The 17,223-nt window shown below is 31.3% G+C and overlaps 1 protein-coding gene across 3 annotated transcripts in view; it reads left to right on the top strand.

The window, feature by feature from the left end:
- The window catches only part of LOC110039227 (increased DNA methylation 1-like), a 68,058-nt gene extending 65,144 nt beyond the window's left edge, over positions 1-2,914 (top strand). For all 3 annotated transcript variants that reach the window (XM_020744222.1, XM_020744221.1, XM_020744220.1), the window contains exons 8-9: positions 1,646-1,838; positions 1,958-2,914. In XM_020744222.1, the coding sequence (XP_020599881.1) occupies positions 1,646-1,838; positions 1,958-2,160 (396 nt within the window). In that variant the 3' untranslated portion in view covers positions 2,161-2,914. The remainder of the gene's footprint in view (positions 1-1,645; positions 1,839-1,957) is intronic.
- The last annotated feature ends 14,309 nt before the right edge of the window (positions 2,915-17,223 follow it).

The following is a 17,223-nucleotide window of genomic DNA, read 5'->3' as shown; positions in this document are numbered from 1 at the left end:
CTTTTTTTGCATTAGGTCTTGTATCAGGCTTTCCTCCATTACCTTTTCCTATATCAGACCCTCCTCTGGAGTTTTTTTTGCATTAGGTCCCACCGAAATTCTTCCTGCAGGTCCATCAGAATTTTTTTGCAGTAGGCCCTCCTCCAGAGTCTTTTCTTGCATCAAGCCCTTTGGAATTTTTTCCTGCAGCATGCCCTCCTCCAGAGTCTTTTCCTATATCAGACCCTCTTCTGGAATTTTTTTCTGCATTCAACTCTCCTCCGGAGCTTTTCCCTTTAGCGGGCCATTTAGAATCTTTTTCTGCTGCAGGCTCAACTCTGAAGCTTTTTCCTGTATAAGGACCTCATCCGGAACTTTTTCTGCAGCAGGCCCACCAAATCTATTCCTACAACAGACCCTTCTCTGTAGCTTTTTCCTTCATCAAGCCCTCCTCCGGAGCCTTTCCTACAGTAGGCCCACCGGAATTCTTTCTGCAGTAGGCCCTCATTTGGAGCCTTTTCATACATTAGGCCCTCATTCAAAACCTTTTCCTTAATCTTTCCTGCAGTAGACTCTCCTCTAGAGCTTGTCCTGTAACAGACCCTCCAGAGTTTTTTTTTGTTTTGTATCAGCAAGGCCTACCTTTGATACTTTTTCTTTTTCCGTAGGCCATATCCTGGGGTTTTGCCTGTTGGTTGTTTACTTTCCTACAAATTCCCCTGCAACATTGCTTGTAGGAGTCTTCCGCCTACCTACAAACATTGCAAAAAGTGCAGTCAAAGACAACCTCAGTCTACTAAAAGTTTTTTTTTTTGTAGGTTGTCTAAATTCCTGTAAACTCCTCTACAACATTACTTGTCGGAGCCTTCCGTCTACCTACAAACACTGCAAGAATTACATTCAAAGACAACCGCAGTGATCTAGAAGTCAGTTTTTTCTGCAGTTTACCTACTTCCCTGCAAACTCTCATGTGTCGTTATTTGTAGGAGTCTTCCACCTACCTACAGACACTGCAGGAATTGCAGTTGAAGACAACCCCAGTACAAAATGTCGACTTTAAGTTCTACTTTATAGGATCTTTCTTGCACATTATTTAATATTTTCAAATCTAAGTTAAACACGGTTTTCGACCATATTTTAACTTGAGTAGGAGTTTTGGAAGCTATATTAAGAAATAATTCTTTCTATTAGAAGTTATGAGGATTAAATTTATTTCCTAATATAATTTTATTTCCTATCCTATTTTAGGATTTTATATATATATATTTTTTTCCTTTTTAATTTCCAAATAATTAATATGAATTGGTTAATTGTAGATATTAGGTGTTAGATCTTTTCTTTCCTTTATTTATTTATTTATTTTTTTTGTTTTTCCAATTCTAAGATTCATGGAAGGGTATCTATACTCATTTCTCATTTCAATAAAATTATTCCGCATTATTCTAAATTTGAACAATAATATTAAAATCTAATTAGGTGAAGAATGTTGAATCTTCTCCTAGGATATTTTGTTTTTGTTATATATATATATATATATATATATAGGGTCACGGGTTCGATCCCATACATGCATGCATGCATACATATAAACATTTTTTTTTCTGTGAGAAGTTTTCTAATGGTAACAAAATAATGTACATTGTTTGATGATCTTTATGGCTGCTAGATGTTAAGGACATTCCAGGTTGAGATGATTGTTCTCTCAGCAATTCCCAGCTTAGTTGAAACTTGGATGGCTGGATTTGGTTTCAGTGTTATTGAAGCTGAAGAGAAAAAACTGCTCGATGATGTCAACTTGATGCTACTCCCTGGGACAGTACTTCTGAAGAAGAAACTATGTGATTCATTTCTAGAAGGAGGTGGGTTCTCTTTTGCCTAATTTTGAGCATTTTGCTTTTCTTATTTTGATTCAGCAAGTATATTTGGATGTTGGTTCATTTTCCACATCATCAACATGGCCAATTTACTTATAATGCAGGAGTAAATGATCATATTTTTTCAACACAAAATGAATCACAGATTTTGGTGGGCTTTGACCGAAAGAAAAATGTTGAACCATCGCAATGGTCTTCCGAAAATGGTGGATTGGAATTTGATGTAGAGTCGGTGTTCTCAAGTTCCGGAAAGCTTGAACAGCAGGGTCACTGTCTGCTGAACAGACAAGGATCCGAGGTTTGCTGATTATGTCCTTGCTGCTTAAGGAAATATTGATTGACTCGTACAGTTGGCTTCTGTGTTGAAACTTCATTTCACTGATTGGTATCTGGTATCAAATAAATGGAACCCAGGAACAGTGAAGGCTTAAGATCTTCCATGCCTACTTATTTGGAGTCTTTCTATGATCCCGCTTACTTACTGAGCCTTGGATGTTTCTATAAGATTTCTTATGCTACACTTTTGGTGTTACGCTAATATTATCTCTCTTCAATCTACGGAAAAGTTACTGTTTGGAGTTGAAGCTCTGAGGTAGTTTGATGTTTGTTTTAATCCAAATACAAGTCACAAAGAGTTGAGTGATGTTTTGTGAGGCTTGTTGGAGGTGAAAGGATGAAGACCTAAGTTTTTACTTGAATATGACATGAAAACCTTGATGCGAGCGAGTATCAAGTTTGAGTGTGCTCCGCGATGCTAGATGCTACTTTCAAGTATCAAAAAGAACACAGCACAAACAAAAAAAAAAAAAAAAAAAACCTTCAGAAGGTATATTTGCAAAAGTCTTATGCTATGATGGGCGAGGTGCATTTCTATTCCGGCATTAAAATACAGTTGTGATTATTCACAGCAATCAATAAGCAAACAGCCATCTGGGGTGATCTGCATTTCCTCCTCCATAAGAATTTACGAACTAATTGTTAAACTATGAATCCTTTCAAATAGTTGTTTTAGACCAAATATTTCTTTTTTGCTTAACAAATACTCACATAGTATGTTAATCTTCGTCTCCAGAAACATTCGAGAACAGAAATCAATGCAGTGCCAGCTATGAACAAGGCATACACATGGTTCTGGTGAATTCATGGTTCCATTTTCTTGAGAAATTTCAGTTGATTCTTTTGAAAGAAACTATGTAGAGCGCAAAACTAATATATATTTTTTTCATTTCTATGATTAAAGTTGCTTCTGTAAGTTTACTTTCTTGATGAAGGCATTTTTGTAATGTTTACTTGATCAATTGTTCCAGTGCTGTGTTTTGTCTAGGTACTGTGAGGCGACCGTTGCTATATTATTTTAGTGCGTGCCTTTTTTTTTCTGGGAGCATTTGCATTCATAGCACAATTCCACTGTGTATACTTATCTCACACCTAAATTTTCATATGTAAGCACAGCACTCATATTTTTAATATCACATAAAGAATAATAATATTATTAATTTTTAAAAGTGAAATCTACTTTTCATACTTAATTTTGAAGCACAAAAGTGCTATGAATATAAATATGAAAGTTTACATGTGAGATATGGAAAATCATAAGAATCATGTGCTTCACATGTAAAGTTCCATTTTTTATTTACGTGTTTTCTTATTTTTCTTGAAGGTCCAAAACACCATGATTTCTTTTTGAAATTAGCCACATTATAGATGTAGATAGATAAATAGATAGTTTAGGATTTTGGCTCTGATAAAAATGTTGTCCAATGGATAAGAAAATATAAAGGACAAGAAAACACCAAGATTAGAGGAATATTTTAGCGTTGAAGAGTTACCGTACGCTTTATTAGAATACATGTTATAAAATATCAGAAACTTTGGCTGACATACAAACTCACATCAGAAACTTTGGCTGACATACAAACTCACAGGAAAAAATATTCAATAATTGTAAAGTCATAATTATCAACGTAATATAGGATTTTTTGATTAAGTGCTGAATATTCAAGATTAGAGGAATATTTTAGCGTTGAAGAGTTACAGTACGCTTTATTAGAATACATGTGATAAAATATCAGAAACTTTGGTACTCACACAAGAAACAATACAACCTCACCCAGGAAAAAATATTACCTCAGGAGTACTTATGTATAAGTACTCTAAGAGGGAGGTGTCACATATGCAATGGTTCCACCATAATGTCACGTGACACCTTAAAATAAGCAATATGCACTATTTATCAGCAAACCTTCTATTTTAAAAGTACAATCACTTAAACTTGATGCATCAGTACTCCTGAGGTAATATTTTTTTTCACACAGACTGAAAGATTTATATGAATGGATTTCAAAATGGATTTTAATTGCTGAAAAGATTTGCCTGATAGGACTCCGGATAAGGTGGTGAATTTCTTAATATTAGATACATGATAGTTGTTATGATATAATTTCTTTATTTTAGGGATTAATAGAGGTAGAGTACATTTTTACCTATTTACTTGAGAATATAAATATCTTGATTAATAGATTTAGTTTTTTCTATTTTAATGGTTGTCCGTCATTTAATAGAAATTTTTCAAAAAAAAAAAGAATTTACCATTTAGTGAGTTTTGTTGCATTTTAAGACTCAAATATCAAATCCAAGGTGTCTAATTTTGGGTAAAGAAGAGAGTTTTGATAGCCATAAGAACAAACATCTTTGAGTGCCTGCGTCAATGATTAAGAATATATAAAACTTTGCTCATTGCTTTCTATATATGTCCGATAATTGAATGAGATTATTTTTTGAAAATTTAATTCAGCGGTTTTATAATCAAGCCTTGATCCAAAAGAATGAAGTTTCAGCAGGTTAATATGATTAAAATTACTTCAAAGATTTTTCTCTCAAAGATTGAATTTTAAGAAATCTTAAGAAAATTGACTATTCTAATATACTTTTCTAATATTGTCCAATGGAATGTAATGTGATAATCTTCATCATTAATTTCAATAGAATGTTCGATAACATCTTTCATATTGATATTTGGCGATCATTGAAGTATTTTTGTAAAAGGTTTTTTTTTATTATTCTAGGATATCTTTTGTTATCATAAAAGATGAAAATTTCCCTATAAATTTTTATTGAGGGGATCTATAAAGCTAAGTGGTAAGATTCATCATCTGAGAATAGGGTGATTCACTTCCTCTTTCTCAGCCATGTTAGAGTATTCTTTGAAGTAATCAGGGAGGGTTATAGGCCCCTACTTTTCAGGGATGATTCACCCATAATCTACCTTGCAAAAACTAACGAGTCAAAAGGTTTGGAAGAGAGTTTGTTACTCACTTGATATATTCAATTTCAAAATAAAAATTTGAGAGTTTTGCTTGTTAGATGGCAAACATTTGTTTGGTTGTGATATTCTTAACTTATTTAGGATGATTGATTTAGTTGCACTACAATCTATCTTTCATTGAAATTTTTACTTTTAATGAATAATCTTGAAATTTGGAAATGGATTTACTACTAGAGAGCATTTCTTTTTTTTAATTGGGAGTACTTTAATTGTGTTGTATTTCATTTTCCTGGGAAAAACAAACAAGTTCTTATTATTTGGACTTGGGTGAGTGTATTTATTTATTTATTCCATCATTTCCTAGACTAGCAACATCAATTTCAAAGATTGCACACATATCTGAGTTAGTGGGAGTGATATTGATACAACACATTTTTTTTAATTTTAATTTTGCATTAGAATGTATAGTCAGCTAAGATGGAGAAATTTTTTTAAGCCTATCAAAAAATGAGGTAAGATTTTGAGTTATTTCTTATAAAAATCTGCTACATAATTAAGGGTTTTTAAGAATCTTTATATTTGATTTTTTAGAAGAAGTTATGCTAATAAATTTGTCTGTAATTGTAATGCTTCTATTGATTGGAATGATACATATACTTGAAATTATATGAACAAAAAATCAAATATTTTTTTGAAATTGTTTGGCTTTAGGTGTTGAAATGTCTAGTTCATTCTTTTGGGCTAATCATTTAAATGCATTAAGATGTTTGAAGTGGTCTTTGATGAAGTTAAAAAATATTAGTAGATCATCTATATACATGATAATGTAGGAAGAGAATGGATTAAATATATCAATCATAATAATTTGAAATTCAGTCATAGTATTTTTAAGAACAAAAGTTATAGTATTTTATTCATAACAACCAAAAGAGGTAGTAAATGCAGTCTTATAACAATTTTTTACAAGAATTTGTATTTTTCAATATCTAATCTTAAGATTGAATTTTGAAAAATAATTATCTTATGTAAATGATTTAACAAATCCTTTTTATTATAAATATGGTACCATTTATTTTCAAAATTTATTCAATGATTTGTAAATAATTACAAGAAGTGATTTTTTGCGTTCTTTCTTGACGGTATTCACGACCTAAAATGTTATACAACTCCACAATGAATAAGATTTTCTTATAATATCATTATCTAATAAATCATTAATTTTAATTTTATAGAGTTAGAGATAATCTTTGTTCATTTGACATTGACAAGCCTCAGTAGGGATGTCCTTTTCTTGAAACCTTTCTTTGTAGTGAAGAGAAACATAATGAGTTTCTCCTTTGCCAAAAAACTAGGGTTATCTCTACAAATTTCTTTTCGAAAATTTGGTAATTTTACTAAATTTTTTTCTTCTATCTTAACGGTTTTAAGTTGTTCTTAGATTCTTTTTATTGTAATTTTTTCTTTTAGAGAATAATGTGTAATGATTTTTGTTTCAATTTCATTATTTATTTTAAAATAATTTCTCTAGGATTTGTAATGAATTGAAATTTTAATGATTTTTAAAATTTCTCTGATATGATTCCACTAACGTCAGTCTTATTTAGCATGTTTTTTTAATAAAAATGGTGTTTCTAGAATAATACGTTATGAAAGATTTTTAACAAGAATAAAAGGGGTAGGAATACAACACTCTTCCTTGCATATTACAGTTGTTAAAAAGTTATGCTCGAGTTTCATTTGATTACCACTAGCTGAAGTCAATCTTGAATAATTTTTTTGGAAAAATTTAGATTAAGCAATACCTTTTTGAATAAAATTCATGTCTACTATGCTATCAACAAAGTTGCAAGATTAGGAATGTTGTACTCTTTGTAAGTTGTTAATTGAATAATAATAAACCAATTTAGCATTATAGTTTTTTATCGAAGACTTAACATCTCATTATCTTGAAGTAATTCATTACTTATTAATTTGTTAACAAGAGAAAATTCCTTTCCATATTTAACTTTTGTAATTATTTAATTCAATATTAATAATTCTATTATTCATTTTGTTTTGAGATAATTTTATTGCAATAAATTTATATTTAAGATGATTGTTTTTTATCTTAAGATTGGATATAGTAGAATGACATTCTATAGATTATCATGATTTCTTATCATGAAGTAGATTAAGGATTTTATCATGCATTTAATAATTCAAAATGTTGGCTAAAACTTTTATTAATAGTCTTTTTGCTCATCTTTAAGGAAAAAATTCCTAAAGTTTCAATAATAGTATGATGATAATGTGTGTTATTATAATAATTAAAGCAAGTTGTAGTTTCATAATTTGAGTAATAAAAAATATTAGTTGAAGTAATATCATCTATATCAAATTGCTCTGATTTTGATATATTCAAAAGTAATTTCTTTAATGTTTGGTTTAGTCCCTCATCTATTTTAACTTTGTTGATTTTTTTAGAGAGGGTGCATTTATTAGAATAGTGGTTATGTCTTCTATAATGATAGCATTTAACATTTTTTTTCTCTTTTTTTTGTTTTCACAATGTTTAAAATTAGATGGATAACTTTCATTATTTCTTGCATACCATTCTTTATTGAGATATTTTTTAAGTACTTGCTTATCTTTTTAAAATTATTATTTTCCTCTTTTAATGGAGATTTTTGGTAGAAAATATTATTCACAAAAGGCTAAGCCATTTTTTATCAAGAATTTTCTCTCATTTTACTTGTTTATTAAGTTTGATGTAAAGTTCAAATTCAATTTGGGTACAAGCATTATATTTTTTTCATAATTGAGTAGTTTATATATGACAATATGAGTTCTTGGATTTCTCAAATTTATTTGACACACTCAAAAATAAAATTTGGATGACCTTCTATGAATTTTTGTTTCCAATATTTATGGTTAGCTTTAGATAATTTCATAACAATACTAAAAATACATCTTTGTACCAACAAAAAAAGAGTTAATATAGGACATCTAAAAGAGATCTAAATGATTCTCTTTTATTTTCATAAGTTCCCATGAAATTCTCTAATATATTAATAACATAAAGATAAACCCCCTCTTTATTAGAAAAGGTAACATCTTAATGCATGCCTTCAATAAGAACATCACAATTTCATTATCCAGTCATGATATCCCACCATTTAAAACGAGGTATTAAGTAATTTTCTAGCATTAAATCTTGTGTTTTCTCTCATAGTTATTATACTTTATGCTTATAGAAAGTTTTTCTATTGTATATTGGAGGTTGCAGTGATAGAACATTTTCCATAGAGCTAAAACAACAAGAGAACCAAGAAGGTGGTTCAACATAACCATGCTAGAAAGCAACATAATTTTTCTAGGTTTGATGTATTTCCGACGTAATTATGCCAATCATTGGTGTGACCACGCCAACTTTGGTATAACCACGCTTACCAAGTGCATGCATACGCTACTGCTAGACAAGTTATAGCTTTGGCAAAATTCTTAAAGGTGAATTTGAGAATGTCTATATAAGAGATGTATTGACACAACCTAAGAAGTGTGGATAGGCTTTGGAGGCTCTCTACAACAAGAATTAAGGTTCTAGTGCAAAATTAGGGTTGGGGAGGAACTTCTAGGGTGGGTTTTCCTTTACTTTTTGTATAGTCTTTACATGAGAGAGTGGTTGAGCCCTATATGTAAGATAAATTGTGGAGTGTTGATTGATCATTGTAAGGTCAGGATTTGATGTATAGTTAAATGCACATTACTTTGCTGTAAGTTTGTACCTTCTTGCATTAGTATTTTCAATTATTTCAATAAAATTCTCCATATTTTCTTCCTCATGTTTCATGGTAAACTTTCTTTCATGCTTCTATGATGTAAGGATAGCTTTTTCTGTATATTTTATCATGATTTTCTTTTCTCTTTACAAATTTTATATGCATTTGAATGATACATGTTGATGTGTTAACCTTTTGATCATATTTTTTTCATAATCTAATCAATCAAGTAGTTAAAATTCCATATGATTTAGGACTTCTAATTATTATCTAGAAGAACAAGTAGATTAACATGTGATAGCCTAGTGGAATAGAAATATTGTCAACATGAAATTGTAACCTAAATCAATGGTCCTAGGAATCTTGTGAAACACTGCATGGTTAAGTCCTCTTAAATGTAAAATGTTTTCTATCTCTTATCATGACTTAAACTAAAGAAGATTGTACTCCTGGTTGTGAACTATCACTTAGGAGAACTCACAGGAAATTGTTGAGAAAATATTATACTAGTGTTATAGGAGCATGAGCTTCATCACCTCTGAAAAACTCAAGGCTATTACCAAACATTTTATTTTATTATCAATTTTATTTATTTCTCTTTTAGGACAATTAGATTTCCTTCTTATCTTTTGATTACTTCACTAGATTCAACAATTTAGTAAACTAGAATTTCTTCTATTAGAAACACTTTGAAACTATCCTCTTGAGATTAATATATGCAGGCTCATAATCCATACATTATTTAATCTTCACGTATACTTATGTAATTGCCCAACTTACTTTGTAACAATTTTGTGCATCAAGTTCTTGCACCTATGTCAAAGATAGGAGTAAAATATTTTTTAGCTTCAAGAGAATTTTGGTGGAAACATTTAGAATTTAGATTTGAAATTTATCTTATTTTTCCACTTTATTTACATTTCTTTTTTTTGTTCCTTGTTTTGAAAATTACAAAAAAAAGTGTCTTTATTTCTATTTATGTGATTGCATATTCTTGTTTAGCTATTATGTTATCTCTATATTTCTAATTTTTATTTTTCTACATTTCTTGTTTTAGAATAGGGTCTACATTCACACTCCTGTTGTTGCATTCTTAAGAGTAGTTTAGATAAAATTTTGCCACTTAAGCCTGAAATTAAAGAGAACACTTCAAGAAATTTGCAAAAAACATAAAAATAAGAAGAATCATTTAAAAATGAGAAACTCTCATGAAGATCACATGAAACCACTCAGGGAGCTTGCCAACCCATCGATAGAGGGAATCTGTATGATTAATCATTACCCTACCGTAGAAGCCAACTCATTTAAGCTGAGACCTATCATCATCCAAATGATCCAAAATAGCTAATTTAGGAGAGCACTCATTAAAGACACAAATAATGCTTAGCTAATTGTGCTACATTCAATTATAATGACATCCTTGGTATCATTAGACTAAGGCGGTTCTCTTTCTCATTATGGGTAAAAATAAGATGAAGCTCACCTAATTCACCTAATTATATGAAGATTAGATCTATGAAGCTTGGGAGAGGTTCAAAGATTTAATTATGAAATTTCCCCACTACGCCTTACATGATTTGCTAAATATCCATACTATTTATAATGGGCTTGTAAAGTCCTTAAGGTCTGTCATAGATGTTGTAGTGGTGTTGACCTCAATTTTGGTGAGGTATCTTCTTCTTCTTAGTGCTTATGATCTAGCCATAGGAATTTCCTTTTGACTATCCTTGAAGACTAGAGATGAAGCTCACCTACATAGGAATTCAAACCACTTATTTACTATCTTTGAAACCCACGTAGATGATCATGAACCTCCAACACTTAGAAGGAAAGACCCGTATATGAGGATTCAAAGGATGAGTCTGCATAAGATTGTTGGACTTAGGACAACCCTAGGTGGCTAGGGCTTGGTCTTCCACACACTTAAGCACATCACTACTCTTCATTTGTCCTAAATCCCTAAATCACAACCATCAAAACTAACCTCATTTACCCTTTAAGTAACTTACATGGATGGTCCCAAGCCTCTAGCCTTTGGTCAAGATGGCTAGGACCAACATATGAAGGTTCATAAAAGACATTCCAATTGGTTAGACCTAGTTCTACGGTTGCTAGGCAATGTCAAGACCCATGAGCAAGTACCCCTAAACACTAAACCTACATAAAATACCCAATTTTTCCAAAAATTCTTCAAAATTCCCAAACTCCACCAAAATTTCATAAAACAACCTCAACACTTTTTCAATTGACCTCAAAATATCCCAAATTGACCCAATTTGACCAAAAATACCCAAAATTACCAAATTGCTCTTGGAACCCTAAAAATTTCAAAAAATTGCTGAAATAATCAATTTCCCCAAAAATCGTGTCAAACCATTTTAAACCATCCAAATTGATCAAAACATCCCAAAAATTTCAAAATTCCCAAAGTACCCCCAAACTTTTTTCAAAATTACCAAAATGCCCCGCATGGCCCAAAAATTCCAAAAACCTGTTCCAAAACCTCCCAAATCATTCCAAACCTCCTCTAAACCAATCCCAACAACCCAATGGGCCCAAATTGACCAATTTTGGCCATAAATCCCCCAAAATGTCCAAAATCACTCCAAAAATTCCTAAAATCTCCAAATTCACTTTAAATGTCCCCAAAATCAATTTGAATCACCGAATATCCTTAATTATGCCCAAATCCACCAAAATTTCTCAAATTTCCCAAATTGCCCCTAAAGGCCTAAAATCCCAATTTGCACCAAATTGATCAAATTGCTCCCCAATTTCACCTCAATTCACTCATAACCAACCCAATTTCAATCAAACCCAAACCCAATTTGATTAGCCCATAGTTGATTTCAGTTTAGACCCTTCATGCATACTTTAAAAGCCCATACCTATATGCATTTTCAAAAGCCCATGGGATAAATTTTAAAAAGCCTAACTTGAGCCCACATGACAAAGGGTCAAATTTTCATCATCTAATGGCATTTCAATCTCCCCATCATGGCATCATATGATGCATACCATGCATGTACATAAAATTTTACCAAAATTGGGCATGTTGGCCTTTTTCATTTTAAAATTATAAAACCCAAAATTCTATTTGCATGAAACTTTTCCATGGGCTCATATATAGCATGTCATGCTCCATGGAGCCTTCCATGTGCATCATAAAGTCAAATTTGCCAAATTTAGCAAGTTTAGGTGACCACTCCCTTTCTCTCTCCACTTGGATTTACCCTTCTCATGCAAAGTTTAAATCTTGGTTTCATACCCAAAATAGCCATTCAAACCCATCTAAACCTGCTTGAGGATCTTAGAATCAGCCCTAACCACTTTGGAACAAGACTTAGCCCTTTAACCAAGGGGTCGAACCCAAGCTAGCTAACTTGACCTAAACCTCATTTCCACTTTGGATCTTCACAATGGGTACACCTCAGACCAAATTGACTTGAATCTACAACCTCCTTAACCTCCCTAAGCTTGGAAGTGACCTGACCCTAGCAGGCGGGCCACCTCAGCCACCACAAAACACCAAAACGGAGAGGCCCCCATGACCAAAACTCAAAGTTAAAACCCTCTGAGCTAGCTCAGCCTAATTGACCATGGGAGCTCTTCTTCCCACAACGTAAGAGGCTACCTTGCAACCATGACATGCCTTGTTAGCAACCAGACCTCTCTCTATAAATAAGGGACCTCTGATGGCCAAATAGGGGAGAGTGCTAAAACCTTAACGAAACTCTGCCAGGTTTTCTCCAGACCTTCTAGTAGCCCAAAGAAGCCAATCTTCACCATTTCCTAGCCCTCATTCCCACTGTAAAAGCCTAAATTCAACACTAAAATCCAAGGATTTTCACGGCCATACCATCAAGTGCCACCAAACTCCAAATTGACTGTTTCATAAGCTTCATTAAAGCCAAAGAAGACTTCCCTAATCAAAGCCCCATCATTTTGAGCACTCTAACCTAGTCCAAGACGAAGCCCAAATCACCCTTTGATCAAATTCATACTTTGACTCAACATCAGCTTAAATCAACACTTGAAGGAGGTTCGCCAGCTCACAACGAAGCTCAGAAACAAATCCAATTGAGGCTACACCTCCTGGAGAAATGTGTGGAGAGAAACACCTAAATTTTTCCTCAGTTTGGGCTGTTATGAAGAAAAATTTTAATTTCATGAGCATGTAACCGTATGGATGTGTTTGTCTCACCTAGATGAAGGTGTAGGAGCAAATCCTGCTTAATTTGGTAGAGAATTGATGGAGAAGTTAGGTTTAGAAAACGAGTAGTTCACCTGTTAGGTCATTTGGGGAAGATGACCAGGAGTTGTCTGATCGTACGTGTATCAGACTGACAGATCAGATCATGTTGGATGAGGAGATGAAGCAGTAAAGGAGGTACATGTGGCGGCTGACGCAGAAACCAATGATGCGTGGAAAGCTCGGAGCTGCCAAGGATGGCGTGACACTAACTCAGATAATTATGAAATTAACCTATTATTGATTTAAATAATTCAGAAAACTTAGAAAATTTATAACTTGGAGTAGAAAAATCATAAAAAGAAAATAAAAATACTCCTATGCTCTCTGAATAGAGGAGAATCATGAGGATCAAAAATAAAACTTATTTGACTTGTATTTATTTTTAAATTAATTAAATACAACAAAATTTTTTTAAATCATAGGAAATTAAATATTAAACCCCATGAGGAGAAATTTTGAGGGTTTATTCTCCATGTGTCTAAGACTTCTCTTTGATTTTTCCAAAGTCAAAGAACACTTCTAGCATGACAAACCCTAATCTCCAAAGTTAAGTCATATATTTACATAAAATAATTACATAAATTAAAATAAAGGTTTAGAAAATTATGAAATTTATTTTTGTAGGTTCACTGTGGTCAGAAGAGCATAAAAAAATAAAATCTAGATTTAAATATTTTTGTAATATAATTTCTTAATTTATGTCCTTAAAACCTATAAAAATAAAAATAAATAAAACATACTTTAAAAAATCCTAAAAATTGATCTGTACTGAAGATGTTGATTATATTAACCATATGTAAAAATTTTAAACCATTTAAAATTAATTTAGCCACTAAAGTCTATTTTTAAAGAAAAATAAAATTTTGACACTAAAATAATTATAATAATTAAAACATAACTCAAAAATTTTGGAAAAGTAGTTTTGGGAGTTCCTTGTGACCAGGGACACTTAAGAAAAATAAAATTAACTTTAAAATAAATAGTTCATTTTGGGCTACTTTTAAATTTAAAAATAATTAAAAAATTCAAAAAATCATAAAATTGCAACAATTCACAAAAATGTTCCTAAATATTCTCTAACCACTTAGGATCAAATAGAATACCTTTCCAAATTTTCTAAATAAGGATATGTATTTTTAAGTTTCTAAAATGTAATTTCTCTACTTTTTTCGCTAAAATAAATATAAAAAAATGAAATGAATTTCTCTAGGTTCCCTTAGGTTAGGAAGATTAATTGAAAATATAAAATTTATTTTTTAAAATAAAACATCTTTTCTATTTAATTAATCCTCAAAATAAACAAATAATTATAATAATTAAAATGTAATTCAAAAATTCATGAAATTTGTTGTGAGTGTCCCTCTTAACTAGTTGAACCTCTAATAATTTTCTAAAGAACATAAACTTTGCTTTGATTGATTAAATGAATTAACTTTGGAAATTTTTATTTTTGGATCAAAACAAGTATAAAAATTAAAATAAAGATTCGAAAAAGATGATTCCTCCTCTGGCATCTCAATTAACCCGTGAGAGATATACTAGCAATTTCCCAAGTTTATATGAACTGATTAAAAATTTTATGAAGATAGAAGCCCCAAGGGAAAAATTGTAATTTCCACTCTTTTACCTTGATTATAATTGTAGGATGAGTTAAAATCTTAAGGGTAATATTTTGATCATAAGTAATATCCTAAAGTGATTGAGACATGAGGGTATGAGGAAAACACCAATTCACCCCACTTTTAAAGAAGGTTATAATTGTAATTATCCCAATTGTTGAACATTAGAAGATGAATTGATTTGAATGGTTAAATGTTTAGGATAAAAGTTAGGAAGTCAATAACACACCAATTTAGAAATCCCAAACCAATGGATAAGTCATAGGTTAATCTTTTAATTAAATATTATTAATTTTACCCCTTTCTTCAAAATTACATACCTACCCTTAGTGTCTTTTGAGCTTTGTAGAGAGCTAAGTTTAATCTAAAGATACTCGAGGGTTAGTTGAAAGATAAACCATATCTAATCTCCTTAAAACATTACAAGCTCAAACTTGCTCGTCCCCTTTGTCATGGGTTAATTGAGATGATGAACTGAGAACAGTTTAAAATTAATAAACCACAGGATGATCTATTCAACAACATAATATGTGCAAATGAACTTGAAATAATCTAAGAAATTATTAAGAGTTGTTTCGGGCTATGCCTCAAACAATTCTATAATCTTTTGGATATTTTGAAGAATAATTGAACTCATTATGCTTTGTTACATAATATCATCCTTAAAACCCTTAGGGACTTACCGAGTTATGAATCATGGTCTCTTTTGAGTTTAAACCATTAAAGCTTCGTTACTACTTAGTAGTTGTTCTTAATTTTACTTTGCAATATATACACGATTATGAATGCTAACATTTCAACGGGAGCAACGAGAAGATGACAAGTATGCATTTACAGTTATTGTCATTTTATTTCTGCAATTTAATACTGTTTTAATGTATTATGCATGCTTGGCAAATTTTTTTTTAAAAAGATAAAACAAAAATTTTCAAAATAAAAAAAGGCCTTTTGAAAAAATTAATCTTAAACAACCCTTATCAAAAACAAAACAAAAAAGAGCATAATACGTTCTTTTGAATTTATGGGAGTCCCTCGGATGAGATAATCCACAGTTGCTAATTAGATCTCCCCAGTTTGAATGAGCTTAACAACATATTTAGACTAAGTAAATACAAGAGAACATAGTGGTATAGGAATGAGGGAATTGTGGGATCCTAACCAGTGTCGCTTTAATTAACTTTAACACCCCCATAATGTTTGAATAATAACAAAACCAAAGCATTTAAACATAAACATGGTAAAACCTTTGAACCTTAGACCTTAGGACTGCTACTTCAATGAGGAGCTTGGAGCTATCCCCGTGGGCAGCATGACAAAGATGAACAAAAGAACAACTCAAGAGAGCAACCAAATCTACAACAACATACTTTTATTAAAATTAAATAACAAGCCATAGAATTTTGAGGTTGTCTGCCTAGTGTGACATAAATCTGCTACTTATCTTAAGGTTTTTGCATAATCATGTTGTGCAATTTAAGCCTTAACTAGCTTTAGGCTCCAAGGTTGTCGTTCGTTACGACGTAAACTCGCTGTAAACCCTCATATTTTTCAGATCATTTGTATGACCATGTCATGCAAGTGTAAGCCATAAATAATAAAATTGACAGAATGAAACATCAATTAATATAATTTCTAAATTAAAGCCAAATAATAGGATAGCTTGGGAAGTCACCTGGGTTTTCCCTCGATCAATGACATCTCCTACCTTTTGATATCCGATTACTGGTTATATGTAATAGTATAACAATGTCTTCGATGATATTTTTCACTTTTGTTTCATAACTTTGCAACAAAACCAAAAACTTGATCTTGGAGATCAGAAACTTTGGCTGACATACAAACTCACATCAGAAACTTTGGCTGACATACAAACTCACAGGAAAAAATATTCAATAATTGTAAAGTCATAATTATCAACGTAATATAGGATTTTTTGATTAAGTGCTGAATATTAAACCCACAGGTAAAATAAGCAATATGCACTATTTATCAGCAAACCTTCTATTTTAAAAGTACAATCACTTAAACTTTAGATATTTTCACAATAGGTAAAATTCAATTCTTTTTTGTATTTTTGATATTTTGACAAAACAATAAAAATTTTAAAGATAACTTGAGTTTAATAAGCACTAAATATGAAAATATCTTTCTCCTCATCATGAATCAATAATAAGTATTGAAATTATATTGTGGAAGTATGAAAATTGTGTTGTGCCAAATTGGAGCAATAATATTCTTTACCCTTACTAGAGATGCTATAAAGAACATTGGCTAATTTAAAGTTTGAGTAGTTCAGAAGACCGGCTAGGTAGGGAAGAGACGTGACCGCGACTTTATATATGTTTAAAAATATAAGTGTTTAATACTGCTGCTAAAAGATTTAATTCCTTAGCAACTGTACCAAAACTTAATAACAGTTATAGATTCGATAAATATGGATGTAATAAATATTCAATAATTGTAAAGTCACATT

The sequence above is a fragment of the Phalaenopsis equestris genome, unplaced genomic scaffold, assembly GCF_001263595.1.
Source record: "Phalaenopsis equestris unplaced genomic scaffold, ASM126359v1 Scaffold235881, whole genome shotgun sequence".
NCBI lineage: Eukaryota > Viridiplantae > Streptophyta > Magnoliopsida > Asparagales > Orchidaceae > Phalaenopsis > Phalaenopsis equestris.
This window is presented reverse-complemented; position numbering and strand designations above follow the sequence as displayed.